At 35.8% G+C, this 27,508-nt stretch overlaps 7 protein-coding genes across 9 annotated transcripts in view; 3 read left to right on the top strand and 4 right to left on the bottom strand.

The window, feature by feature from the left end:
• Window positions 1-269: 269 nt before the first annotated feature.
• LOC120769785 (intraflagellar transport protein 52 homolog) lies at window positions 270-2,207 on the bottom strand. Of its 2 annotated transcripts, XR_005704885.1 has the most exons (7): window positions 2,018-2,207; window positions 1,748-1,965; window positions 1,442-1,685; window positions 1,203-1,386; window positions 870-1,121; window positions 446-795; window positions 270-371 (listed from the first exon to the last, which is right to left on the bottom strand). XR_005704885.1 is itself a non-coding variant. In XM_040096972.1 (6 exons), exons 1-6 carry the CDS (start codon window positions 2,125-2,127, stop codon window positions 502-504), a joined length of 1,302 nt encoding a protein of 433 aa, XP_039952906.1. In that variant the 5' UTR covers window positions 2,128-2,207; the 3' UTR covers window positions 270-501. The 2 variants fall into 2 exon arrangements, 1 of the variants encoding a protein (XP_039952906.1); XM_040096972.1 differs by having other exon boundaries at window positions 270-795.
• A 322-nt stretch (window positions 2,208-2,529) lies between these two features.
• Window positions 2,530-4,344, top strand: LOC120768412 (cytochrome c oxidase subunit 5B, mitochondrial). Its single transcript, XM_040095094.1, has 3 exons — window positions 2,530-2,768; window positions 3,648-3,821; window positions 3,940-4,344. Exons 1-3 carry the CDS (start codon window positions 2,687-2,689, stop codon window positions 4,044-4,046), a joined length of 363 nt encoding a protein of 120 aa, XP_039951028.1. The 5' UTR covers window positions 2,530-2,686; the 3' UTR covers window positions 4,047-4,344.
• A 103-nt stretch (window positions 4,345-4,447) lies between these two features.
• On the top strand, window positions 4,448-5,424 carry LOC120768411 (cytochrome c oxidase subunit 5B, mitochondrial-like). The gene is made up of 3 exons (XM_040095093.1): window positions 4,448-4,985; window positions 5,046-5,222; window positions 5,294-5,424. Exons 1-3 carry the CDS (start codon window positions 4,880-4,882, stop codon window positions 5,395-5,397), a joined length of 387 nt encoding a protein of 128 aa, XP_039951027.1. The 5' UTR covers window positions 4,448-4,879; the 3' UTR covers window positions 5,398-5,424.
• Window positions 5,423-7,001, bottom strand: LOC120768410 (tRNA (adenine(58)-N(1))-methyltransferase non-catalytic subunit TRM6). The gene is made up of 2 exons (XM_040095092.1): window positions 5,987-7,001; window positions 5,423-5,916 (listed from the first exon to the last, which is right to left on the bottom strand). The coding sequence occupies exons 1-2, from the start codon at window positions 6,936-6,938 to the stop codon at window positions 5,495-5,497; spliced, it is 1,374 nt and encodes a 457-aa protein (XP_039951026.1). The 5' UTR covers window positions 6,939-7,001; the 3' UTR covers window positions 5,423-5,494.
• An 883-nt stretch (window positions 7,002-7,884) lies between these two features.
• Window positions 7,885-10,959, bottom strand: LOC120768963 (protein CNPPD1). Its single transcript, XM_040095757.1, has 4 exons — window positions 10,695-10,959; window positions 10,343-10,636; window positions 9,569-9,691; window positions 7,885-9,502 (listed from the first exon to the last, which is right to left on the bottom strand). Exons 1-4 carry the CDS (start codon window positions 10,767-10,769, stop codon window positions 8,615-8,617), a joined length of 1,380 nt encoding a protein of 459 aa, XP_039951691.1. The 5' UTR covers window positions 10,770-10,959; the 3' UTR covers window positions 7,885-8,614.
• A 361-nt stretch (window positions 10,960-11,320) lies between these two features.
• Window positions 11,321-14,488, top strand: LOC120768093. Its single transcript, XM_040094632.1, has 3 exons — window positions 11,321-12,149; window positions 12,214-13,700; window positions 13,762-14,488. The coding sequence occupies exons 1-3, from the start codon at window positions 11,369-11,371 to the stop codon at window positions 13,930-13,932; spliced, it is 2,439 nt and encodes an 812-aa protein (XP_039950566.1). The 5' UTR covers window positions 11,321-11,368; the 3' UTR covers window positions 13,933-14,488.
• Window positions 14,489-16,183: 1,695 nt separating this feature from the next.
• The window catches only part of LOC120768094 (transmembrane protein 65), a 43,468-nt gene continuing 32,143 nt past the window's right edge, over window positions 16,184-27,508 (bottom strand). Inside the window, exons 2-6 of one of the 2 annotated variants that reach the window (XM_040094633.1) lie at window positions 17,436-17,561; window positions 17,194-17,235; window positions 17,068-17,135; window positions 16,669-16,872; window positions 16,184-16,598 (exon numbers count right to left, since the gene is read on the bottom strand). In XM_040094633.1, coding sequence (XP_039950567.1) covers window positions 16,488-16,598; window positions 16,669-16,872; window positions 17,068-17,135; window positions 17,194-17,235; window positions 17,436-17,561 — 551 coding nt within the window. In that variant the 3' untranslated portion in view covers window positions 16,184-16,487. The remainder of the gene's footprint in view (window positions 16,599-16,668; window positions 16,873-17,067; window positions 17,136-17,193; window positions 17,236-17,435; window positions 17,562-27,508) is intronic. The other variant, XM_040094634.1, reaches the window with a different exon arrangement.

Below are 27,508 nucleotides of genomic sequence, written 5' to 3' on the forward strand. Positions count from 1 at the left end.
TAATAGTGGTCCACCTCTTCAGTTCTGGAGGGAGCGTAGTTTTTTCTATGTCCTGCAGAAGCGGTGTGTGACTGTGTCAAAGGCTTTTTCAATACCGAAAACTCTAGTTTTCCAAATAATCTACTTGGTAACACAAATTGTAATCATTTTTCAACTTCATTATGCAAAAAATTTTAGATTAACCTACCTGTGAATTGAGATGTGAGCAAAATGAAATAGTGTTTACTGCAGCTCCTTGCAATTTAAGCGTAAAAAAGAAGAATATGCATTGGGTGCATTGTGGCTGAATATTGCATATTTTTCAATTAAAGCGTTTAATAGTATCATAATTGCATACCAATTTCTTTCACAACATTGAGCAATAGAAGCAACTGAAAATTAAAAAATTAAAAAGAAATAATTAAAAATCAAAAAATAATTAAAAACTAAAAAATATTTAGTCTACATTATGCCTCGCGTCGAAATATCACACCTCCGCTCCAATTTCGGCTGTGCCGTCCACTACTCATCCGCGTACGGTTTGTAGCTAACGATCTGGCGCGCCAATATGTTAAGTATCTCACGCGCTTGCACATCTTGGTGCTCGTGTATGATGCCCGTAATGCGCGCACACTCTTTGATGTAATTCTCCAATTCACGTGAATTTAGCGGCTTACTGGCATCCTTCGCCGTAATGGACTGCACACATTTGCTGGTCATATTGGCCAGTTGTGTGCGCGCGGCGCTGAACACCTCGTCCAAGTCGAAGAGCTCGAGTGGTGGAGCGGCAGGCTCGCTGAAGATGGGTGGGAAAGTCTGAAGCGATGGCGAAGAATAAAATATTAGATATATTTGTACTTAATGCATTTTTTTTTAATTTTAACACAAACCGCTAACTGTAATGGCGGCAGCGGAATCTCAAATTGCGGCTTAATTATTTTTAACGGTTCATATTTGACATTCAATTGTTCGTATGTCGTCATTACATCCTTCAGCAGGCGATTACTTAGCGAGTAGATTGTCATGTCGAACATTTGTTTGAAATCGGCAGGTGTTTCGGTGCCGCCAATGGAGTCGATCAGACAAGCTTTCGGCAAATCAGCAATGAAGGCGATATCGGTAAATGTTTTGTTGTCGTTTATCTGTAAAAACCAGCGGAAGGCAGCAATTTCGCTTAGTCAATTATTTAAGTTTGCTTAATCATATTTCAAACGTTTCCCCACCTCCACATCGTTGAAGTCCAAATGCGAATATTGTATTTCATTGCCGCCCAAAAGTTGTATAAAATATTCCAATAACGCATCGTTTGTCTTATCACTCTGCAAATACTTATCGTGCCACATGTAGCCAGAGCCGATGGCGAGTATCTTGCCACCATGCTCGTTGACGTAGTAACCAGCTAGTGGTCTAAAAAGCGCCAAATACTACAAAAGTGTACCCATTTAAAATCGAAAACGCTTACCGATTAAAGGGATAAACAACCGGTCCTGTGCTTAGTAGCACATTCGCCGGTTCTGAGACGTTTAGCGTCGCGCCGTATGGATACTGAAAGTGTATTTTGTATTTCTCATCGCTAAAGTCATAATCGACCATCTCGATATCTTGTTTGATCAAATGCCGCCACATCGACTCGCAAACCACCCCACCGCCGATAATGCACTCCTTAGGATGGAAATTTTTGTAGTAATGTGGGCGCACAACGGTGTCTGAAAGATCAAATATGTGCATGTTAGGACCCACTGGCGTTCCTATATTCCGTCAAACTCACCGCTATTTATGTAGATGCCATATTGTTCTAGAAAGAAATTCACATTTGTATTGAATTCCTGTTCGCCACCTTCGCCGAGCAACACCCACAATTTGCCACCCTTTTCCACAAATTCCTTCAACACTTGAAACTCTTCCTCGGTGAAGCGATCCTGCGGTCCGGCCAGCACAAATATGCCCACACGCTGCAACCGTTCTTTCTTCAGCTCACCATCGCTCCTATTAGACAGCTTTTTAACGTCATGTTGAACAAACTTTGCTTTATACTTACTGTTCAACTTTCCAATTTACTTTCAGTTTGCGATGCAGCATTTTATAGTTATCCGACAATTGGAAACGTTCATTTTTCGATATGTCAAAGCAAATGACACCTTTAGACATTTTTCAGTTATTACAATTTTTTATTTTTAAGTAATTAAAATGTTAAATGCATTAACGCAGTGTATTTTCAACAAGCCGGCTTGTGTTGTTCGTTTCCGTTTCCTAGCAACACTTCATTGCAATTCGATTTGAATAAGTTTAATAGTGATGCCGGACAAACAGTTTAACATTAACTGTAAAAATATAAATTCATTTTTCCAAGTTCGATTTAATCATATCTTCGATTTTGAAGCTTATTTGAAAATTACTAAAATCTTTTATATTACAAACAGCTTCTAAAAGCAAAATCATTTTTGACAATTACTGCACTCGCTACTCTGCAGTGCTGCCCATTCTCAACTATTTGCTGTAGTTCTGCAATGGCAACATCACCACCGCGGAGCTGTCAATTTGACTTTTCACCTTTTCAAGCAGCGACGAACAGCGAGCCAGCGAGCTTGTGTGTGTTGAAAATTACGAAATAAATCAAAGTTTTTGTCAAAAATCGAAAATTTGTGTGATCGCAGATCGCGAATATTTGTTGATTTGATATCAAACTCAGTAGTTAAATTACACAAAAATGGCTTCGGTTTGTGGGCGTATGGCTTTGCGTGCGGCGACACGTCAAAATTTGCAATACACTCCAGCGCGTTTCTGTAAAAGTAAGTGAAACTTGCGGAAAGGCACATAAAATGAAAAAAACCGTGATGTAAAGGTGTAGCGCCTCCATATGTCGGGATTATCTAGGAAGAAGCTATTAAAACTGTATTACCAGAAGGTTATGGCACTGCGAACTTTTCATATGGCACCTATTTGACAGTTCGCACGCATTTTTCTCGTGTGACGAGTATATCTAAGCATGAGCGGCAGGGTCGGGATGTGAATGTTACGTAATGTAAAAGAACACAAAACTGGAGTTTATGAACTTTTTTCATAAAATTTTATAAAAATTAATAACTACAAGCAATATTTTCAACACTAGCGATTAGGAACTCTATGTTTATGTAACCATTTATTGACGTTCAGCCGAACGTTCAATCACATTATCAATAGATTTTCTCGGAACCATTTTTTTAAATTTATCTTTGAGTACAAAAGTATTAAAGTAATGTTTTCTTAACTCATTAGTATTATAGTAGCCGACGCCCATTATGTCAGATAATTATAATGCAAGTCGAATGTATTGAAAGTCCCCCAATGACCGCAAACTGTTTATGTAACTTTTACAGTTGAAAGTTTTTTTTTAGTTTGACACAATCATATGCCAATATGCGATGTTTATTTGCCTTGTTGGAATGTCTAACTTGCTAAAGTATTGAAATAAAACATAAAGTGTATAGACCAATGTGATGCAGTTTTAAGTACTGCGATGTTTGGCTGTTAGAAACCCCCACCCCTCAAATCTTTATTATATTTATGTATATTTTATCAAATATTTTTAGTATTTACTTAATATAACATGTTTTTATATACATTTTACACCAGTAAATACATAACAAAATTTTAACACCACACTTTGGTACTTATATTATTCTTTGTAGTGATGAACGACCCTATGGAGCACGCTACCGGTATTGAAAAGCGTGAACTGCTGGCCAAAGCCGCTGGTAACGATAATCCCTTCGACATGAAAGTGTTCAAGCGTGGCGCTGGCACCAAAGATTCTCCCAACCTGATACCATCAGCATTCGATGCCCGTATTGTCGGTTGCATCTGTAAGTAAAACGACAATTATCAAGTAAACACTTAATGCTAGTATCAAACTATTCTAAATATTTCTTTATTTCCATTTTATTTCGGTTAACTGTTTGTTGTCATCCTCCCGCATACCAGGCGAAGAAGATCAAACCTATGTACAATGGATGTGGCTGCAAAAGGGCACACCAAAACGTTGTGAATGCGGTCATTGGTTCAAATTGGTTGAAAAGGCTCCTGTTTAAATCAAATAATTTAATAAACTGCTAATTTCATTTTACTAAGCGAAAAGTAACCAAATAAATTCACAAAACCAACCACAAAACTCTAAAATTATAGTGAAATATAAAACCGAGAACTTAATGCAAGAATATCAACGTTTGAAAGAGTTGCAAGCTATGTTGGATGTTGCTTTGCTAAAGCCTAAAAATCACCACTGGCATAGAATTACATAAATAATTAATAAATGAAATAAGAACACTGTAATATTTAATGTTAAATGTATGCGATGAATAGAGCACATACTGCAGTGTGGAAGAGAAACGCCTTGTTTGTTATTAATTGACATCAGTGCATTTTAGTTTTCGAAAGGATTTCTGTCGCTATATTTATTTCTGCTTTTTTTCTTCTTAATTATCCTTAGTTGTTGAACGTGCTTTCTTTACGAGTGAAGTCTTCCTTAATTGTCACTGCAGTCGAGTTGTTTTTGAAAATGCTGAATAAATACATATAATTTAATTAATAAGTGATTAGTTAACCTACAATCTTTCAATGATACTTAGACTGAACTTAATTAACCACAAAAAAGCTGTTTGCACGACGGTCGGGTCTACGTAACCAGAACGGGCCCGGATTTTTATATGGCCAAGGACTCGGTGGAATTCTGCCTTTACAACAACCGCAGAAAAATTACTTCAAATATAGGATACGCAAACATGTTATTTTCGTGTAAAGTAGGCTGCGCATTTATTGTAAAAATTTATTATTTCAAATTGAAATAGCGGCGAGTAAAAAGGGAAATTTGAGTTTTTTGATTTTAGCTGAAATTAGAAATAAATACGCTTACACCTGCAAAAGTATGGCATCAATAACAATCAACTGTTCGCTTGCGCTTCGGAAAGCCGCTCGTAAAATCGTTTGCGATTCGATACGCTGCATCTCAAGTACTAAAATTTGTTTAGCGGGTGCGTAGAGAAATATCTATGTTAAGTACACGCTTAATTTAATAATCATTTCGCCCAAAGAAATGAACGATCCCATGGATCATGCAACTGGCATAGAGAAACGTGAATTAGAACAATGGAAGGCTGGTAATAAAGATCCTTGGTTGCTCGACACGGTCTTAAAGCGCGGACCCGGCACCAAGGAGCAGCCAACAATGATACCATCCGCATTCGATGGACGTATTGTGGGCTGTTCCTGTGAGTTGTTAAAGCTGTGCTCATTTATTTTGGAAAAAACAATTGATTGGCTCACCATCGTTTCTGATTAGGTAAGGGCAATCGCTTTGTGAACTGGATGTGGCTTGAAAAAGGTGCGCCAAAACGTTGTGAATGTGGATTCTATTTCCAATTGAAGGAAGTAAAGCCGGTTTAAGGCAATGTATAAACAAGAGTGAACAACAGTAATTCACATACATACATATTATTGTATTTAATTGTAGTTAAATAATTATCATTATAAACTAAAACTGTTAACCTATAGTATAACCGGTCAATAGGTAGCCACTATTACCATTCATATTTACTTCCGGATGCGTGCGATTAGGCAATATTTGATAATAGCGTAACCAATTTGAAGTCAAATGCAGGTTTGTGGCATTTGAACTGCTCTTTAGCTCTACATGCAAATCCATGAGCAACTCTTTACTTTGACTGTACACAACAATCGGTCGGGAGGACTTTACAAATGGTAATAAGGCTTGTACTATGTTACTCGGATGCTCCTTGGCAGCAATTACGAGCCCATCGAATTTCGCGCGCATTAGTTCACAAGCACGACGGTTTTCCACTTGCCATTTTTGTGTTTGCACCGGTGTGTTAACTGATGATATCGCCGGGGACGTACTGTTTTCGCCATTGCTATCACTACTAGTAGAAGATGTAGTTGCGGGTGCTGTAGGCCAAAAAAAAGTTGTTTTTTTTTTATTTTTATTACTTAATTGCAGAATATTGTATTTACTAACCCGCATCACCATCGTTCAATTTCTGTTTTTTACTGCTAGGCTCAATCTCTTCTAATGGTGTGCTTGGCTCTGCTGCAACTTCCGGGCCTTCCTGACTTTCACCTTGATAGTACTCACGCAATACGGAATACAAATTTACCGAGATGCAACGCTGCAATTGCTCATGTGGCAAATTTAGGGCGAGCATAGCTTGCTTTTGCGGCACATTACCGGGGTGCATGTGCACCAATGTTGCCTCGGTACCAGCACCCATTGAATTCAGGAAACTAGCTGGTAACAAGCCGTTTGTGCCACTTTCGTACATCAAGTAGTTGCCAAATGCACTCACGCCTGAGTAGGAGATAAGTTGTGAGAGTGTGTCCAAACGCATGCCCATCACTTTGTCAGCATCTTGTCGATAGTAAATCTCCGTAATTAAGCGCAGTGTGGGTCGATGTATTTGCACAAATTCAAAATATTTCTTCTCCTTTTTACGTAAATATTTTTCTTGGGAGTACTCGGTCTTGGCGTGAAATGTTTTGGAATTTTCAACAATTTTCTCAATAATTTTAGTCGACTCACTATGTTGTTCGCGCAGTTCCTCAATATCCTGTGGTCGCAACGCTTGCGAATCACCATCGTCAATTATGTCGCGATTATCAGCACCACTTGCCGATATACCCAAACGATCGCGTATGTCGCGCATTTCCAATTCATTACACAGCTCTAGCGTGTGTAGACGGAGATTACGTTGTCCACGCTGTTTGGAAGGTGTGGTCTCTTTGGGACACATTTTGAAAGTGGCACTGTAAGGTTGATCCAAAAGCCCGCGTAATTCCAATTGCTCTTTACCCAACATGGATGTTGTATCCAAATTGCCGAATTTCTGCAATTTAGTATACTTTTGTCGCTGAATCACTATATAGTCACCCAATTGAATTTTGGGCATTTCGCTGACTTCAGTTTTTGTCATGGTATTATTTTATTGTTTAATATATTATGGAACCACACAGAAAAACATAAACCGGGCTTAAACACTTGCTGACCGGAATGTCAAAAAACCAGCGGCAACACGTGAACATAAGTTGAGTTACCACTGTATTGAAATCAGCATTACAATTTATCTGTTAAAATTTTATATATTTAAGTAATTAACTATATATGTCTATATTTGAGCTATTGGAGATTATTTATGTATAGAAAATATAACAATATAATTCAAAAAAATTTAAACTTAAATTTCGAAAACGGAGATATGGCAGGTTTATTTCCAGGCGGAAGGAAGCGTATGCTGAAAATAAGCACTTATTCTTTTCTTTAGTTACGGTACTTTGGCTGAAGAGTTGTGAAGCTTTTCTAATTTGCGCGGATTTAAATCAAGATATATTTTAAATTAAAGGCAGAAATCATATAAAAATATTATTGTGTTATGATCGCATTTCTTTTTCATAAGTGAAAAGTGTGTTATAGTCAGTGAAAAGGCTTTTGTGTGTGTTTTATATTCAGTAAAAGTGAAATAAAGTGTGAAAAATTTCCTAAACGCGTTTAAAAAGTGTTATTTTAAATAGCTAGCATTTTTTCTGTGAAATTCAAAATGGCTGCTGCTTCAGCTATTACTGAAAACGCACACAATTGCGAGGTAAGCACGCATATATTTGAAATTATTTATTAAAAATATTTAAAAATTTAAAAAAGTTTAGGAGGTACTTTTTATAATGTATGAATATAGGTATATTTCATGGATTAAATTTATAAATCAAAATCTTGTGTAACCTTCTGGAACAATGTAAATGAGCAAGTCGAACATTGCATCTGTTTCAATGTACCCTTTTTTCAAATAAGTATGTTTGAAATGAATATTCTGTAACTGAATATCTGTATAAGTGTTCTACTTACGCAATAATGAAAAAAACGAAATCTCGTGTTTCTGCTGTTTTATTAAAATATATGCATGACTTGTAATAACATCAATATTAAAATTATTTAGCTTCAACCATGATTTTATACTATAGAGATATATATATGTAAGTATTATAGTTTGTGCAATCTTGTATGCAGTAAAATGTGAAATTTTACTTCTTTACACGTTGTTGATCAGTTAGTATAAATTACTTCAATTAGTAAATCCTAATTAATATATATATTTTTTTGCATTTTCGATTTTTTATGCATAAGTTTTTATTTCGGTTTAGATCCATAGGCTTTCAATGTCTAAGGCTAAGCTCTTTCTTGCTTGGTTAAAATAATTAGGTGGTAATAGTAATAAAAGGCGCAAATAAGGAATATTTCATGTATTGTTAAAATTATTAGTGATGACAATATATTTGAATGTGCAACATGTCAAACAATCGTCTTTATAAATATTCATGTATATTTTTTTTAACTAAGTAAAATTAAGTGCATTATTGTAGTTAATATAATGATATAATAATAATATAATGTTAATAAAATGATAATTTGAACTCAAATTAATTCAATAATCGATTGCAATTACATTGTATATATAAAAATTTCGCTTGTCTATCTAACAGAAAGTTGAATTCATTTAAAACAAACGCAAAAATATAGTATATGTACATATAATATATCCCTTGCTGATGTGTCCTTTAATATATTTAGTTCCATATTTGCAAGGACTATCTGCATAAGCTAAGCAAATTTAAACCAAGCTAATGGAAAGCGCATGTAAGTTATTTGAGTGGCTCCACTGATAATATGCCAGAATACAGATGTATAGTTTCCGGCGTTCCAGTCTCTCAAAACGGGATAGCGACTTTCATATAGTTTCTTTTCTATTTTTTCGGGCGTGTAGTCTCTTTCATCCAATTCCTCTAGTAATCGTAACCAAGCACTAACACTATCCTCCGGATATTCTTCTTTAAAAGCGAACCAATTACCAAAATGTATCGTATACCAAGCATTCTTCGATTTCTTGTTTCCACTCACGATGTGTTGCGTTGCATCGGGCAATGTCAGGCGTGTGGCACTCTCAATTTCATGTTGACGTTGACGTACAGCCTCACGTTGTGCTTCCAACCTATACTGGCACTCCAACTTCAAAAGTTCTTCTTCCACATTTAAAGCTGAGCATGAAGCATTGAATACGTTTTCACTATCTAGAGCTGTGGCTTGTAGATCTGTTGACGTTGTTGTCATTTCTGTTTTATTAGTGCGCCTTTGACGTTGTTGAGCATTTAATTGTGTAGTAGCATAATCAACAATGGGTGGTGGTGGTTGTTGTACTATAATATCATCACTCACTACTGTAGACACAGCCTTACGATATAGTGAAGTTCCAGGAATTTGGCTAGCCACAAAGAAGGCACCAGCTATAGTTATAACACTTGCCGCATAACTAATAGCCATTACAGCAATATTATTTAGTATGAATTTCGCCAATGTAAACGATGGTAACATTTGTCTTAATTCAGTGTATGTCAGCCAACCACGCCGCAATCCTTCACGCCGTGCGAGATGCTTCTCAATGCTACTCAATTTATTGAAGAACTCCTCATTCGATATGTAAATATTCCATTCCTATTTGTGGCAATGAAAATTTTTTTAAGAATATATACCTTACATATAACAGTTATTTATACTTACTATAGCACACAAAAATTCCAACTCTAATTTCTTCAGTCTTTTCTCAGTCATATGCCCATCTTCAGCCCAATCACTCAAATAGATTTCCTCATCATGACCAGCATAGAATTTTGTCGAAATCATCTGTAGGTTATAAGTAAATATATAATGATACTTCATAGGTTATAAAGATATCTAGATTACAACTACAATAATACGTGACATGTATCCCATAAATAAATCTAACCAAGAATATTTTTATGGTAAACTAAACAAAAGCGACAACCATAAATAAGAAAATAATTAAAAAATGCAAAACAGATAACACCGCTCTAAAAATAATCATAAATATGCATATTCCAATTAGTTTATCAGTTTTGTTTTTCAGCCTATCAATTTTAATGACATAAACACAAAAACAAATATTTTTATAAGCGCATTCAATTTATAAATTTGATAAGAATATGTTGTCAAGCGGTTTATCGTTAAAGAAATCAACTAACATCAGTTTATAAATTATAAAATTTGAGTGTTTGACTGAGGCTTTGAATGTGGTTAGGATTTTTTTCAAAATGACCTTCAGCTTATAAATTTATACATATACATGTATATAAATTTTTAAAGGAACAAATGAAAAGAGACAAAATAATCTGAAAGTTGGGGAATCTTGTTGCAATAACAAAGTAGACATTGCGGCTACTCAACAGGTTGTCAACATGTCTTGCGTAATGACTCACACCATTAATTTAAAAACAAAAACTTCTCAACCCATTGCTTTTGAATATATGTTCTTACCATTGATACAATAAAAAGCTCTTGTGGTGTTATGCGCAGTACGTACATAGGATCAGCCACATTCAAACGATCCAAATATATTAAAGCCATTATGAGTGAACAGGGAGAAGCATGTACACTACCAGCAGCAACTTTAGTCAAACGTTTTAGAGAGTGACCCTTATGAGGTGCGGAAAATAATTCGGAAGCATATTCGGCGAGTGGACGGGACATTTCCATTTCCTCGTCGAGTGTATCATCACCGAAGTAAAGTGATTTCCGTATACGATCGATGTATTCGCCATGAGGCATCACCTGCAAATTCGAACCTTTATAATCTTACTTACACATGTCACTAATTTGCATTTTTTACCTGACTCGCCTTTGTGGTAGTGGAGTGTGAGCCACCATTGTCTTTGCGCTTTCTGGCGCTACGCCCAAAAGCCATTTTTACTACGTCGTTTAATAATGATAGTTCTCGTATTTTGTTTGATACAAAATTACACTACAAATTTGTGCGTACCAATTAACAAACAAAAAATTTAATGCAAAAATTGAAGTTAAAGTTGAATTATTTTACAGATAATGCTTTACAAATCAAAACAAAAAACTTTCACAACACCGTGTGGTAAATTCTACACGATTGTGAATGACTTATTTCGTTTCACATGCCTTGATTCAGCGGAATGGTTCGGAAATGTTTGTAAAATTCGTTGGTTCTGCCAGGGTTGCACAAAGTGCAATGCGAATTTTAAAAAATTGTTTTTATTTAAATATGTGTATTTAATATGAATTTATAAGACCAAAACAATGCTTTAATTTGTTTTTAGTACACATAAGTAATTTTATGTAAATTTGTAAATCGATCTAGTCCACTGTATTCTAATCTATTCCAAAAAGAAATTTATTCAGAATGTGGTCGAACTAAAATTGTTGTTGTTAATTCAGACATAGGGAATTTTGACATTTCTCGACCTACCGCGAAAATTAGTAAACAAATGTACGATTTCAAATTACGTCTGAAGGTATTCCAAAGTTCTTTAAGTTATGAGTGATTTTAAAGTGCCAACATGTGGGAGCACATCAATGTCGGTAACTACCTTGGATCCCGTGGAAGCGATGGACATAGATGAACAGAGTGAATATGTTTCTGATGAAAAGGAAGATAAAGAATTCGAGAAACTACTTTGGTCTATAGATGATGACACGCTCTTCCAGCCACTTGGTTTTACAAATCACGGCACCGATGCTGGGAAAACAGTATTTGTAACGTGGAATGAAGAATATCTGCTAAATTTTGTATTCAAACGCTCAAAGCGAACGAAGAAAATTAGTTTGACAAAAGTGCGTTTGCCAATGCCTTCAGGAGAAATAGTAAACGACATGTTCATACTCGAATTGAATGCCTTGCTGCTTATGCGAAGTGGACATGTATACTATTTCAGTTCAGTGAAATCTATGCATGCAGTTGACTGGCTCAATGACACTGGCGGTGGAGTGCGTTGCATGGCTTTGGCGCCACCAACGGGATTTAGTTGCATACGTTATCTAGCAACAGAGAAGGCGCTTGTGTTAGAGATGTATCGAGATGTGCCAGACATAGGACGTAATGCACCCGCATTATTGCAGCGTTGTGATATTACATTTGATGACAGAAATATATTCAACTGTTCATGGGAGGATGAACGTTACACACTAGTATCTCAACAAGTTACGGAAGATAATTTAAATTTTCTAAAGTGTGTACTTATGGAGGAAGTAGATTTAGAAGTCGGACAATGGCTACACATATTTACGGTATCCAGTAACGTATTTGCATTGATTGTAGGTACTTGTTATGACGCATTGGAAAGCGATTAATATTTGATCGATAATGTTTTATTTTGTTTTAGCCCCAGCCGAGCATAATGACGATGATAATGATAAAAATACTAGTTGCGAATATAACATACAGTTGCTCTGTACTTACGCTACCAATGTTGATTCTGTGCAAATAGACTGTGTTGAGCAACGCTGTCTTATTTTTCTGCAATGTGGTACCATTGATATCTGGTATTATTCACGGATAATTTGTGGCTTGCGACGCATGCAACATCACACTGGTTCACAATATAGTCACCAAGTGTATGCAGCCAGCACACGCTGCTTCTACTTTACAGACGAAGAACAGGTGGCACAACTGCATTTCAGCTATAATGCCGAAACGGACTGTTGTCGTGTGCAAGAGACCTACAAAGTCATACCTGGCATGGTAGCATGTACTTGGGTAGAGACTCAGCGACAGTTGATTTGTTTAAGTTGCAATAATATATTTTATAAAATTACTTTTGAACCAACAGTCAACGCCAAAGCGTCCAATGTAAGTGGAAGCTTTTCGGAAGCGATAAATACGGAATATGAGAATTTTCAAAAGTTGTACGAGTTGACACCAGCTCGATTGTCGCGTCTACTCGCACGCGGGGAACTAGTAGACGAATTGACACAGTTACCGAAACAAATGCATGCAGCTGTTGAACAAGAATGTGTAAAGCAACAATTGCTTGCCGTTGCCTCAAATCGTCACCTATATCGGTACATCGCGAAAGCGCGTCTGGTTTACAGTGTGCAATTGCCAACGGCATTCCAGCCAGATGTGATTATAATGTATGCAAATAATTATTACCAACTACATCATGACAGTTATGTGGCACTTATATATATGCAAATCAACAAGGACGATGTATTGCACGGCGGTGACAGCCTTTGGCATTTATTTATAAATGTTGACTGCAGTGAGAGCTATATGCTACACATACCCAATACGCTACTAGAGCAGCAATTATGCATTGTAATACCCTTAAAGCGGACTGAAAAGACGCTGCTAGCAGAGTTTGAGATCAAATTGTACACGCTTGTGTGCTTGGAGGCCGATTTTGTGGCGGTGTCGTTGCCCATTGATTTGGAAATAAATGGTGCTACTTATGCTGAACTCTTTACTAGCTATAAACGTTGTGTGACTATTTGCAACAACTATGATATTCAAAAGTTAATAGCGAATTTCCTTAATCAAATGCGGAAAAAAGACAAAAAAGCAAAAGTGGATGAAGCACAGCAAGGAGAGCATATATTGAAACATACCTTGCACCTGCCTTCCACTTGTCCTTTCAACAGTATTGCCAAGTGCGTCAATGTGCCTAATGTGGTAGCACAAAGCATTGAATGTTACTTTATGTCAACAGCCATCAAAATTACACATATGCCCGCAGAGAAGTATATAATTTTGGAAAGTATGGATCCAGTAGCATTATGTTATCTCAAGCTTCATTTGTTAAATAACATGCCAGAATTGCTAGCGAATCGTGATGAAGTTGATGCCAGCGAAAGACGACAAAGTCTTATGGTAAACATTTATTCTAAATACCTCTCTGAAATTATTTATACATACATATTTCGACTTTCAGCAACTTCAATGTGAATTAACGCAATGCACAAATGCGCTTCTGCAAGCGTCCGCGCATGATGAGAGCATGACAAGCAATGATAGCGGCGCAGCTGCATATTCGATGGAGCTGCAGCAGTTGAAAAACATCTATTCTAAACTGCGTCAGGATTTTCACAAACTATACAGCTGATAGTGAGCACAGCAAAGTAACTGTTACCTATTCCATCTCGTGTTCTGATTATAGTTTTTGTAGTAAGCTACATACCTTCCTAAATAAAAATAAAAATAATAATAATTAAGCAGACAGCTACTGCTATAAAATTCTAATTATTATGTAAGTTTTTGTAAATTTTTTACATTTTTATTCAGCAGTTATTATGTTAGCATAAACATGTGGTTTTAAGAGTATGCATGTAAATTATAAATATAATTATAATTTTCGCTGCGAAAACAATCGAAAGTGAGTGTTAATTTTGTAATTTGATTTGTTTATGTAGATTTAAGGGGTATGTCTGTCAAATTGTACTTGCTTATAGTTAAGGGGTATGCCTGACATTCCTACGAGTAAAATGAAATGAAATATTTCTTAATTCTTTTTTTGTATGCACACATTTTATTTTTGAATTATTTTAACTACTTTTTTCACTACTAAATTTAAGCCTGTTTTCTATCATGTTTTTTGGGTTTTGAATTTTTGCTGTTCACTACTTGTATACACATAAACTAACAGTTTATTAAAGTTATTATGGTTTTTTTGCCATTTATAAAGCTCAATTTAATATTCCTACTAAAGTAACATACGCACTTACTGTTATGTAATTTTATATTCGGCTATTGCTTACTTCAGATTTCTAACCTCAATGATTGGTGTCTTTTAATTTCATGGTACTTGCTTTCCCATGTTTGGATAATACTGCATTTGAGCAATTCTAAATTTTATTTGTATATATTTTCGTATTATTAAATAAATACACACATATAGTATATGCAAGTATTGAGTGTGAAATTTACATTTGAAGCTGTACTGAAATATTAATTAGGACGGGCTGACTTGAGTTCCCTATTAATTAATAAAGGGCAGGTTTTAGGTATACATTTTCATGTTTGTTTGAGAATTGTTTCCACTTTAAGCTATACAGTTGGCAGTTTTCAAATCTTTTTGACTTTTATTTTATTTAGAATTCTATTATAACCTTAAAAAGTGTCAAAGACAAGAATTACTAGAATATTATTTTTCTATGAAGAAGATTTCTTAGACAACAGCCGAATTTTTAACGCATTCCAACTACAACAAAGCAATTTTTAGCACAATTCTAAGAGTCTGCAAGTTGAAACTAGTCTTAACCTATAAAATTTAAATTGCTTACTGTGCACTATAACTAATAATATATTATATGTTTGGAAGACAGAAAATAAATAGATTTTTAAGTTTAATAAACTAGAACTTTCCAAGTGCTTAAAACTAATACTTTTGAGTGAATTTTTTAATGGTTTCTAAATATTTCTCTATATTTAGCATATCTTGCTCTAGGATAGTATATACTATTTTATTTTTTTACTTATAAGTATACATATATTTTTTTAGCCAGGCTTAAGCCCTTTTTTTCTGGCTGTATACAACAATTTAGTTAATACTTTCGGTAGATAATACACATTTTAATTAGTGTTAAATTTATTTTTCTAAAAAAGCGATACATAAGTTGAAGGTACACGTGTGATTAGTGTAAGGCATATAGTTAGTTGATTGAATAGTTAATTGGCAAATGAGTTATTAAATGAGAAGATTGAAATGTGCCGGAGAATTTGTGATTTTTGAGTCACGTCGTTAGTGTGAATTTCATATGCTTAGACATATAGACAAGTATAGCCAGATTGATATATTCAAAAACAGAAGTGATATACCTCTTTAAATATCATGCCATGATACTCGAAGTGCAGCCAGATCGATCTATTCTAAATCAAAAGTGATATAACTCTTGAAGTATCATTCCATGATACCTGACGTTTTAGTATGGCTACGAACTTTTAAAGGTTTTTGTGAGAAGATTTTGTTCTTTATATCAGAGAGAAGCAGTAAAGTTCGTTTTGCTTTAATTTAAAAGCGAAAAAGTGGGGTTAACCAAGGAAGGATAGAATATGGTAATAAAATACAATAAAAAAAAACAAAAGCAACTGTCAAAAAACCAAATAAATGTATTTTAATAAAGTACGAGCTTACCTACTAATCAAAGAAAAATAAAAAAAGGCGAATATAGAATACTTCTTAAAAATAACACATATATTTTCGCTTAAAATTTGAAAACAAAATTGTTAAAAAAAGGATATTAGACAAAAAGTCACTCGCACATAATAATCGTAAAAAAATTCATACACCTAAATACATACATATACCATATACATTTACGTATACAAATTTAAAAATAAAATGTATAATTAAAATTAAAATCAGTATTTTAATGTTATTGAACTATTTTTCGTTGACATAATTAAATATATATGTACAATATGTATGTACTTGTGACATATGTGTAGTCTTCTTCCATTTATTGCATCTGAGCCTGAGTCACACCAATTGCTAAAATCAATTCTAACCTTTAAAATTATTTAAAAAAAATCATCTTATATCGATTTTATGCGAAAATAATAAAGCACATATCTACATATATATACATACGTATGTATATTTAAACTTAATATAATTTTGGAACGGAAATTAAAAAAAATGTAAGCGAAGAATTTGGAGCCTTAACAGTTTTCGGGTTTTGCAGCCGCAACTTCACTTGGATCTTTCTTCTTCATAAAGAGCAGAGGAACCATACCTAAGAGACAACCAATTGTTATGCCAACAATGCGACCCTAAAAAAAAGAAAAATATGAAAAGTAAAAATTTTGAAGCACTTTGTGACACTTTAACGATTTTTCTTACCAAATTGGCTGAGTGCCGACTGGATTTCATTTCCATTTGAACTGGCGTCAAGTCGGGTAGGCGGAAGCCCATCATTTCGCAACCACGTTCCACATAGTACGCCGAACCGATGCCGAGTATGTCGCTCACCGTGTTGCCGAGACCAGCGGCGGCCATCGTTGAGATGCACATGAAGGCGCCAAATATGCTTTCGATTGAGTCGCCCTGCATATGAGAGAATTCAGTGGAATAATTATGAAGTGGAGGAAAAATATTGCGTGAGTGAGATCATTTGAGAATATTTTCTGCCACTAAAACATTTATGCTCAAAAAATACATACATATATTATTTCCATGCAGAAAACTATTATTATTTTTGTTTGACATTTGGTAAAGAAAATGATCAAGTAAAACATTTACCGCAACTATCATGACGAAATTGTCCAGAAAGCCAAAAGCGATGAATGGCACCGCGTTCACTATGCAAACTGTAAAGATATGAAAATATGAGTGAATTTTCAAAATAAAAGAACAACAAATACTCACTTCGCCGCAAATCTGCCATTGTGGGAGGTGGAGCCTTGGCCGCTAAATTAGTGAAATACAGTGAAGTAAAATGCAAGAATTATTAATTAAAATAAAAAAGAGTGATATAAAACTTTGAAAGATTTTTTCAAAAATTTTAAGAAAACATTTCAAATTTAACTAAAATTTTTGCAAAAATTCAAACGAAACGTGTGTTAGTGCGCGGCTTATGTGTTATGGTTAGTTTTCTTTGTGATTTTTACCCGCTCTTTGTTTAAGCCAATCCTCAGGAAAGGCGCAATAACGGCCTGTGGGATCAACTTCGCCCAGTCGCGGCACCTGCGAGGGGCGGCCGAAGCGTGTGCGCCATTGTGTTGCTGCAAGTTTGCCTGTATATGGTTCAAGTATGCCATGCCGTGTGTGTGTGTGGGTGGGGGAGAAACGCGTGCGTGTGTTTGTTACGTTCATTTTGAAGTTTAATCAAATTATTTCATTTGTGACGTCGTTATTGTATTGTCAGCCAAGTTGTCATCAACGGCAGCAGGATAAGGCAAATCGATTTAGTTTTTGGTGTTGTTGATGTTGTCGTTATTAAAATAATGATCGTATTGTGATTGTGTTTGTTTGTGCACAAAGGTATCCATTCATAAAAGTTGAAAGGGAGGAAAAATAAAATTAATTAAAAAAAATTGAAATAATAGAAAGCGTAAAATTGTATTTGTAGAAGGAAAATGTATAAGTTGATGGAAATGTTTGGCTGGTAGACGTTTTCGTATGCTAGAGAAAGATAGTAATACTTACAAATTATAAAATAAATATGGATATAGCAGGATATATCGTTATAAAAAGAGCATTTAAATGAGGTTAAGTTTTCCCGATATACGGTTATTTTAAAATTATATTTATATAAGGAAGTCTGTAGAGGAACTCTCCAAGGGGGGCATCACAAGCGGGTCTGGGGTTGTACTCGGAGAAAACGGAACGGCTTTTGTTCACAAGAAAGCACAAAATTCCTCTATGGAGGTTCCCTTCTATAAATGGTACACAACTTTCTCTCAAGGACCGGACCAAGTACCTTGGGGTAGTCTGAAAAGAAAACTGCTGTGGGGGCACAATGTGGAAGAAAGAGTGAGGAAAGCCAGCACACCCTGGTGGCTCTCTACCTCGCTCATGCACTGGTGCTACATAACTACTGTTTGGCCAATTCTGCTCTACGGTAGTAGTATGATGGACAGGCGTATGGAAATCAACCTAATGGAAGCCAAAGGAAAGGGTTCAGAGGCTCGCTGCACTGTGCATAATGAGAGCTTTAAGACCAAATCCAACGACAGCTCTTGAACTGGTACTAAACCTACCACCTATAGACCTATTCCCTGAAAGCTGCTCAGCAAAATTGGCGGGTCGACTACTGGCTGCAGTAGAATTTACTTATAGGACCTTCGGGCATAGCTCGAAATTTCGGGATTCTGTAATATTAATCTCCCGATCCTGAGTGTATTCCTTTGTTTTTATTAATCCCGAAATATCGGTACTCTGTAATATTAATCTTGGGAATCGATTGCCTTTCTCACATGGAAATATATGTTTTGGGATCTCGAAAGTTTACTCTCTTCGCAATAAAAAATTTCGGGATTCTAAAATATTAGTTTCTTGATGCCGAAAGGTAATACTTCTTGCAACGAAATTGAAACGTTCGTATGTAGTTGAGAACGATTATTATTAAAGCTTAAGGTTACTTTTCAATCGGGATTCTAAAATGTTCGTCACGGGATCCCGAGAGTATTACTATCTTTGCATAAAAAATGTAGAATACTTATTTGTAACATTTTAATAAGCTATTCTCAATCCCGAATTTTCGGGATTCGAAAATATTAATTTCGGGATCCCGAAAATATTAACTTTCTTACAACGAAATCGAAATGTAGTTGAGGACGATTAATATTAAAGCTTAAAATTAATTTTTTAATCGGGATCCTAAAATGTTTGACACGGGATTCCGAGAGTATTACCCTCCTCTATCTTGCATAAAAAATGCAGAATGCTTATTTGTAACATTTTAATAAGCTCTTCCAAATCCCGAATTTTCGGGATTCTAAAATATTATTTTCGAGATAAATGAAAAGAAATATGCTCACCGAACTGTGAATTGCACTTGAAGCATGCGGCTAAACTGATAAAGTAAACAAAAGGAAGAGAAATGGATAAACAAGTACTAAAGCTGCAAAGTAAAAAAAATCCGAATCAGCGCATAACAGCGGCAAAACGACACTTTCAAGCGCTACTAAAATTATTATGAACTTAATCAGTGCGGACAATACGCGCATAGTCTGCTGCCTCAGCAACAAATTGCACAGCTGTCAGCTGGAGGAAAATTTGCATTTGAATCGCTGAAATGATGTAGTCGAGCATTTTATGAATCATATATGTATGTATATGTGTATAAGTACATATGTCTTTATCTATGTGTATAAATATGTATTTATCTACGTGTTTTATGTGCAAAACATGCAAAAAAGCTAATTACTGGAATGTCGCGTATACGCCATGGTGTCACTTCTTGGTTTTTGCGCCAATTTTGTCGGGCTAATTTTTGAAGCTCAAAAGTATTAAGCACTTAGCAGCAATATACATTTTTTGCATCCACTCCAACTGAAAATTTCACTTTAAACATTAATTTCAACGCCAAGTGGCGTGTACTTGCCCATGACCCCAGCCCGCATAAATAAATATTTATTTGTGTATAGCATTCGTTATAAATAAACAAAGCGACAGTTGTGGCAATTAATTGTTGTGAACAGCACGAAATAATTAATGACGGGTTGGCGGCTTAAATAATTAATAATAATGTGGTGGCAAAGGCGCCAAGGGTTGGCGTCCAGAACGGACATAAGGTCGGTCGGACAATGAGAAGTGATAAAGATAACGGTTTTGGGCATGGGTAGAATAATAAAATTTGGCTGTTGGATGTTATCTCTGCAAAGAATTGAATATGACAATTTAATTTGAGGCTTACATAAATATGAAAGCAGGAATATGAAATAAATTTTAAATGTTAAGAAAAGTATTAAATGTGAAAAAGATTGAATTTTTGATGTAGAAGGTAGATATGCGCTGAGTTTAATAGTAAATGAAAAAAAATTAGAACTTTGGATTTTCGTTGGCCTTCATATACACATGTATGTACATATATTATATTTTAATTAGAAGTGCCACCTAATTAAATGTAACCCGGCCTGGACTGCATCGCGAACAAGCCGAATTGTTAAAATTTTTTCCCCAATTTTTTGAAGATTTGTAATAAAATTTGTGAAAATATACTTTTTGTCATTCCGGGTCAATTTTGATCAGATGGTATATCGCTTTTCATAAATTTTTTTTATATGAAAAAACTCTCTTTTTGAAGTTTAGGAAAATCCTTTTTATGCGCTAATAAGGCTGTTAAGCTGTTCAGATCTGCATTGTGACCAAAAAGTACCCCGAAATTGTAAATATATTAAAACACCTAATATTTAATTAATCATCACAGTTTAGTATATTGTCACTTTCCAAGTAATCCCCACCATATGTAATACCCTTATGACAACGATTTTTCCAGTACTCGAAAAAATTTTTATAAGCACTTTTTGGGATAACTTCAGCGAATTTTGTTTTATCTCCGATCGTCTGACAACGGGTTCCATTCGGATGATTGCAGACTTATTTGCATTTCAAACTCATAAATCCATGTCTCACCGGCAGTTATAATGCTCTCCGTGAATGTGGGATCGGTATACCTACGATCAAGTATGTCCAAAGAGACCTGTTTACGGTACTCTTTTTGAAAAAAATTCAGCTTTATTCGGATGAGTCGAGTAAGATCGCGTTTCATACCCAAAATCATTCGAACGGACTCGTGAGAGATGTCGAGCTCTCTTCCCATCTCTCTAACACTTGCCTGACGATTTTCAAGCACCATCTTCACTTTATTAATATTTTCATCAGTTGAAGAGGTCGAAGGTCGTCCAGAACGAGGCATGTCTTCAACGATCTCTCGACTGCATTTGAAGGCTTTTTACCACTCGTAGACCTTTCCCAACATTTGAAGGCTTTTTACCACTCGTAGGCCTTTCCCAACATTCGCAACGATTCCGCACACGAAATTTTAGTTTTTTATAAATTCGTCCTTGGAATGTGATAAAGAGGCACGGTGAAGGAAAATAAAAGTTTAAGCGCAACTAAAATTAGAGTCATGTTTTCTGGAACAAAATTAAGTTCATAAGCTCTCAACGTCCTTTGGGCTTTTGATCTTCTCAGCATCATTGACCCATTCGTTTTATCCTACAATGAACCTACTACCACCATCGATGAAATGAAATTTTTACGAAAAATACGAAAACACCCACATATCCTTCGCTTCTCCTGCGCTCCATCGCCCCAACGTCATTTCCCATTTGCGTGGTTGGATAATTTCAACGCCGATTAACCGCCAGCTGCAGTGTCATGTTATTTCGTGACCCGCATCGACTTTGGTGACACTTAACGCGCTAAACTGTAAACTAGCAAAGCGCATATTTGGCTCGAAGTGCGTGCACTAAACGGACGAAGTCAAAAGGACTCATAATTTGTTGCCACCACCTCATAATTGCACATGAAAACATTCAATTAAACGCGATTTTAGCGCCGTGCGCTGACTTTAGAAGTGAAATGTGCTGCAATGTGGCGTGGCACAATGGCGTGCGCTGGGAAAATGGCGGCGAAGTGGCAGAGCTATGCTGAGTCAGCACAAATGTAATTAACTGCCAGCGCAATGTGAGAATGAAATGGAAAAAAGAAGCATTTCACACATGACAAGTTGGGGCTTATGAAGCAGCGGAAAATAGCTAATATGTGTGCTTTTCTTTATTGTTGCTCGCACATTAGTTGTGCAGAGCATGCACATGACAGCCGGTGGAAAGATTATGAAGTCGAGAGTTGATAAATAGAATATGAAATGTATTTACAAAGCAAAATATTTTAGACTTTAAGTAGATAAAAAAATGCTCTCAGGGCTCTTTAAAAATGAGGAAGTTAATAGTCAGTAAGTTATGTGTGGACTACACCAGAATAAATACTTTTCAGTCTACCTTTCTCAAGCCAAAAGTCAAGCCTCCATCATTCTTTCACAGAAAAAGCTTTTTGACACGTGATTGTCTTAGCTGTCTCATTTAATGTTCTAATTCACAGAAGCAGAAAACGGACCACCCTATTATGCCTACTTCCTGTGTACATTCACTGGTTGTGAGCAGTCGACACATTATGAATGCAGGCAGGCCTCTCGACTTGGCACATATTATTTCTTTATGCGAATATAAAAAGCCTGCAGCATAGACACGCTTGAGTGCACTGGCACTTTTAACAAGGTCAATGAGTTCAATGTACACAAATTAAACTAAAGTGAAATGTGTGTGTTTAATTTAGAGAATTTAAGATTTGTTCAACTTAAATATTTACTTTCCCTTTAATATTTGTATTTTCTTGCTCATATTTAATTTGCTGAAGGTAATAACTAATTCACTATTACCCGATGTTCAGTATTATTAACTCCAGCCAACATATGGCGAAAAATGTTGCCTACATTTAGGGTTATTTTAGCCAAGTAACACACCTTACGATCATTATGATTGGCATCAGATCAAATACTCGTATAACCCAGATTGATAAAAACTAACACAATTTTTTAAGTATTTCTATACAAATTTTTATTGTTGCCTAAAAAATAGGTTCCTGAGCTAATGCCAACGCTTTAATTAGAGACATCAACGGCTCGCATAGGATGAGCCGGTGGGTAGTACTACGATTTTGGCTGACAACACGTGTTTTCGTTATTCAGCTAATAGCATGAGTTGGCATGCTTCAGATCGTTGGATTACCTGAACTTTTATTCCCACCAGTAACTGCACTTTGGCATATGCACGTTTGGCCCTGGAGCTAAGCACTGTCCTTTTTCAACTTTTTCGATCTTATCGTCATTAACGGATGCTCTTTTATACAACTTAAAGGAACATCTGCCCATACCTTAGTACCTGCTGCTAATGTCATACTAGCATAATCGGACGTTTTACCACAGCTGTCGGGATACTTATGCGAATCTGAGGGCCATACTAGCTGGTGTACCTAAAGGACAGCGTTCTTACGTCTGTGCTCTACATTCTTTACAAAGCTGAGCTCCCAGTAATTAACTATGGCTAGATAATGACGACAACCTATGCGCATGACAGTGCATTGCTGGCGGAGAGTAGTAATTATTCTGCCGCTTTAAGGAAAATGCAAACGCAATTGCCTGCTCTAGAACCATAGCTCACCAAATGGAACATACTGAAAACCCCATACAACTGGTACACATATGTATATCCTCAGGTTCGAAATATGACCAAAAATGGCCTTAATATGGTCAGTTGCTAAACAAGCGCAGCGCAAAATATTTGCGGATTAAAGACCACGTGAAAATCAAGAAGACTTAAGCAGGTTAAAGTTTGTGCAGCTGTGCTGCCGCTTACAATAGTTGCTCGATGCGATGGTGCCCTATCATCATGTAAAATCCATGAATTGTTCGTTCCACTTCCGGCCGTTTTCGACTGATGTTCTCAAGTTTATGATGGACCAAACCACGGACATCGAAAATTGTTTAAGCTCGTTTTTTCCATCCATTCTAATGATTGCTGATCTTATCGGCAGTTATAATGCTCTCTATGAATGTAGGATCGGAACTCGCACGATCAAGCATGCCCAAAGAGACAAAAATTCAGCTTTATCGGGACGAGTCGAGCAATAACGCATTTTATACACAAAATATCCATCAAAATCATTGGAACGGACTCACGAGTCCGGACTCTAACACTTTACTTTTTTTTTATTTTTATCAGTTGAAGAGGTATGCCTTCAACGATCTCTCGACCGTCTTTGAAGGCTTTGTACCACCCATAGGTATGTGTTTTTTTATAAAACTGAATCATCGTAACCTTTTTTAAACATTCGCGCACGAAATTTGGTTAGAAATAAAAAAATTGAGATAAGAAGATCCGACATTTATTGCTCAATGGATATGTAAGCAAACGAAATTGTCGCATTTGGAACGAAGAGCAACCTGAAGAGATTCAAGAGCTGCCATTTCATCTAGAAAAAAAAACGGTTTGGTGTGGTTTGTGGGCCGGCGGAGTCATCGGTTCATATTTCTTCAAAAATCATGCCGGCCGATAACCGACTATTTCAACAAGAAGGCGCCACTTACCACACTTCGCATCAATCAATAGATTTTTGGCCGGTCGATTGGCCACCAAGATCATGTGGTATCACACCGTTAGACTTTTTCCTGTAGGGATATGTGAAGTCTAAAGTCTGTGGAGACAATCCCGCTTCGAAACATCAAACAGCAAAATATCACACGTGTTATTCGCCAATACTTAAACAAGTCATCGAAATTTGGACTCAAAGGGTGGACCATCTGAGACATAGCCTTGGCCACCACTTGAAAGAGATAATTTCTAAAAATAAATGCCATAGAATGTTCTTTCGAATGATAATAAGCAATCTCCAATAAATTGGAAATTTCTGTGTTTTTTCTTTAAAAAAGTAGGGAGCAACGAATTGGATCACCCTTCATTTAGTAGACAAAAATTTTCTCCAACGAATATTTTGTATACGAGTTTTCCTCCGGCATAGAACATATTTATTACATTAAAGTATAATGTCGTTCCCAAATTTCTACTACAATTACAGATAATTAGTATCTCGCTGAATCTATCATCCGTTCCACAAGTCCATTCGTAGTATTGAACTTCACAAACGTGTAATCCTGCGCAAATATTTATTATTGACAAGTTAATGCCAAACGATAGACAAAGTACTTCAAATACTCGCAACCTCTGTATCTAGTAGTAGTAGTAGTCTAAATGGAATACTCAAGAAAAGTTAAAAAAGCGCTGACATATAAACATTGAAATATAAATCCAGCTGCTACTCAAACTACAGCGAAATAAAAGAGATGCCATTGACTGAATGGTGGAAGAATTATTGAGAGCAAAAACAATATGAGAACAAAGCGATACGCAAAGCGAAATAAAATATCTCAAAGAGTAAAGGGAAAAGAAGTTCACGCATCAACAAGGTTTCAATTACTTGCAAGACAAGAATAAAAATACCTAAGTAAAAAGTAGCTGGCAATCCGGCTATTTAACGGAAACAAAATCGAGAAAGCAGAAAAACATCAATTAAATCTCTTTAAATAAATGACAGCTGACAGCTTTCAATGCAAGCTACAAACCTTATTGACTCAATCAAGCTTAAATAAATATTAAAATATTTACGAGTGTGAGTTGAAAATTATAGCGCGGTGATAATTAAATTCAAATTACTAAACATTTGTTATCATAAAGCAAATATATTATATCACCTGGCAATAAATTTTGAAGTTTTACCGATACACATGCATATCTGAATACACCCACGTCGTTATATGCGAACGACATGGCTATTAAATAACCACATGCTATCAAAAGGCGCGTGAGTAGACAGCGGAAATGATAATCGATACGCTGAATAATAATAAATTCGGTTTTACGGCTTGACAGTTTAGGTTAGGTTATTACGGCTGATCTCAAGAATTACACTTCGACAGTTTGAAAAATTACAAACTTAATTTATGTGTAAAACTGTGTTTTAAACTCAATAAGCCAAACCAGTATTAAATATGGTCAGAAACCTCGTTGGACCTAAAATTGGACATAGTCAGGTTCATTAGAAACTTCTTTGTTGGGAATATATAAGAAGCCTGTAACGAAAAATATCGGGTAAAATATTACTGAAGATTGTATAGAAGTCCAAATTTAGTAGGCGATGTGGAAAAAACTTTGTTTAGACACTAGTCCAAATTTCACTTTCAAACGATACTTGAGTTCAGACTCTCCCTAAAAAAAATCACTTTCTCCCAGTCATGCATGTTTACTTTACTACCCTTTACACACTTACATGCCATTAAACCAGCGCATAGAACATACGCACGTACCCGTAATGCCCTCACTTTGCGGTGCCGTAAATGCTAACGCACCACTGCGTATACGCAACATTATTTCGCACAGCTTTTCCTAGTCATTTGTGTTTACGTGGTGCTCCGCGAATTATTAGGTAATTTGGTTTACGACTGATTGCAGTGACGTGCCGTATATTAGTACTTGGAAAAGTTCATGTGTGAACAACAACAATAGCGTGAGAAAAATGCTGAGCTCACACACAAACAATGGAGCGAATAAAAGTTGCTGATTTGGCTAAGAACCACACGACCTTATTTTCGTGTGCGAAGAAAGCTGCAATAGCGAAAAATAACAGTAAAGTGATAATAAAGCAATAATTGTACTTGGTGGCGGAGGTGGACTTTTGCTTACGCTAATCTCAATGATAATTGCATTTTCACTTAGCTCGGAGAGTTTGCTGTAATTTGTTTTCATTAGGCTAGATTGTTGTCACACATGAGTTTAGCATGAAGTTAAGTGCGCGTTGAGTGAGAGTGCAAGATTGCGTGTGTATAAGGATTAAAAAGGATATTGTAAGGATATTACGGGTAAAAGTAATAAGAACGTTGAGCAGAGTTAATATAAGTAGCTGGAAATGTAGTATTTTAAAAATAAGTATTTTCTATTTCACTTTATTGTATAGAACAATATCTTAATGCAGTTTTGGCCTAAATAGATTAACTTCAATTTTCATTAAGACTATTTTCATTCTAAATCAAAATTTCACTACTTTTTTGTTGTTTAGTAAAGAGGGAAATTGTAATGTTCAGTGTTAAGAATTAAAAATGTAATTAACTTGTGAAAATCTCGATAAAAATAGAAACAATTAACTCCGGCTGCACCGCCGCTATATACCCTCTACAGGTGCATTTTTGATTGCACAAAAAGGTATTAAAAAATATTTATTTTGGTTTTGTTGGGTCAGTTTGTATGGCGGGTATAAGCTGCAATAGGCCGATCTGACCAATTCGATCGGAGATTGTGCCGTTACCTTGGACAATACTCCATACAAAATTTCGTCAAATTATCCCACCAAATGAAAAAGTTTTCCATACAAGGACTTGATTTTTATCGATCAGTTTGTATGGCAGCTATAAGCTATAGTGGTCCAATCTGGACAATTTCTTCGAAGATTGTGCCGTTGCCTTGGACAACACTCCATGCAAAATTTCGTGAAAATATCTCGCGAAACGAAAAAGTTTTCCATACAAGCACTTGATTTCGATCGTTCAATTTGTATGACAGCTATATGCTATAGTGGTCCGATATCGGCGGTTCCGACAAATGCGCAGCTTCTTGCTGAGAAAAAAATG

Source organism: Bactrocera tryoni, chromosome 2 (genome assembly GCF_016617805.1).
Source record: "Bactrocera tryoni isolate S06 chromosome 2, CSIRO_BtryS06_freeze2, whole genome shotgun sequence".
In the NCBI taxonomy this organism is placed as follows: domain Eukaryota; kingdom Metazoa; phylum Arthropoda; class Insecta; order Diptera; family Tephritidae; genus Bactrocera; species Bactrocera tryoni.

Coding starts and splice junctions, on each gene's coding strand:
- LOC120769785 (XM_040096972.1), bottom strand. CDS start 2,127: ATGTCTAAAGGTGTCATTTGCTTTGACATATCGAAAAATGAACGTTTC. Junction 1,686..1,747: donor TGGCATCTACATAAATAGCG/GTGAGTTTGACG, acceptor TTGATCTTTCAG/ACACCGTTGTGCGCCCACAT. Junction 1,122..1,202: donor TGGACTTCAACGATGTGGAG/GTGGGGAAACGT, acceptor TGGTTTTTACAG/ATAAACGACAACAAAACATT.
- LOC120768412 (XM_040095094.1), top strand. CDS start 2,687: ATGGCTTCGGTTTGTGGGCGTATGGCTTTGCGTGCGGCGACACGTCAA. Junction 2,769..3,647: donor TCCAGCGCGTTTCTGTAAAA/GTAAGTGAAACT, acceptor TATTCTTTGTAG/TGATGAACGACCCTATGGAG. Junction 3,822..3,939: donor CCGTATTGTCGGTTGCATCT/GTAAGTAAAACG, acceptor CCCGCATACCAG/GCGAAGAAGATCAAACCTAT.
- LOC120768411 (XM_040095093.1), top strand. CDS start 4,880: ATGGCATCAATAACAATCAACTGTTCGCTTGCGCTTCGGAAAGCCGCT. Junction 4,986..5,045: donor TACTAAAATTTGTTTAGCGG/GTGCGTAGAGAA, acceptor TTTCGCCCAAAG/AAATGAACGATCCCATGGAT. Junction 5,223..5,293: donor ACGTATTGTGGGCTGTTCCT/GTGAGTTGTTAA, acceptor GTTTCTGATTAG/GTAAGGGCAATCGCTTTGTG.
- LOC120768410 (XM_040095092.1), bottom strand. CDS start 6,938: ATGACAAAAACTGAAGTCAGCGAAATGCCCAAAATTCAATTGGGTGAC. Junction 5,917..5,986: donor ATTGAACGATGGTGATGCGG/GTTAGTAAATAC, acceptor TTTGGCCTACAG/CACCCGCAACTACATCTTCT.
- LOC120768963 (XM_040095757.1), bottom strand. CDS start 10,769: ATGGCTTTTGGGCGTAGCGCCAGAAAGCGCAAAGACAATGGTGGCTCA. Junction 9,692..10,342: donor AGCTTTTTATTGTATCAATG/GTAAGAACATAT, acceptor TATAACCTACAG/ATGATTTCGACAAAATTCTA. Junction 9,503..9,568: donor TGGAATTTTTGTGTGCTATA/GTAAGTATAAAT, acceptor TGCCACAAATAG/GAATGGAATATTTACATATC.
- LOC120768093 (XM_040094632.1), top strand. CDS start 11,369: ATGAGTGATTTTAAAGTGCCAACATGTGGGAGCACATCAATGTCGGTA. Junction 12,150..12,213: donor CGTATTTGCATTGATTGTAG/GTACTTGTTATG, acceptor ATTTTGTTTTAG/CCCCAGCCGAGCATAATGAC. Junction 13,701..13,761: donor AAAGACGACAAAGTCTTATG/GTAAACATTTAT, acceptor TTCGACTTTCAG/CAACTTCAATGTGAATTAAC.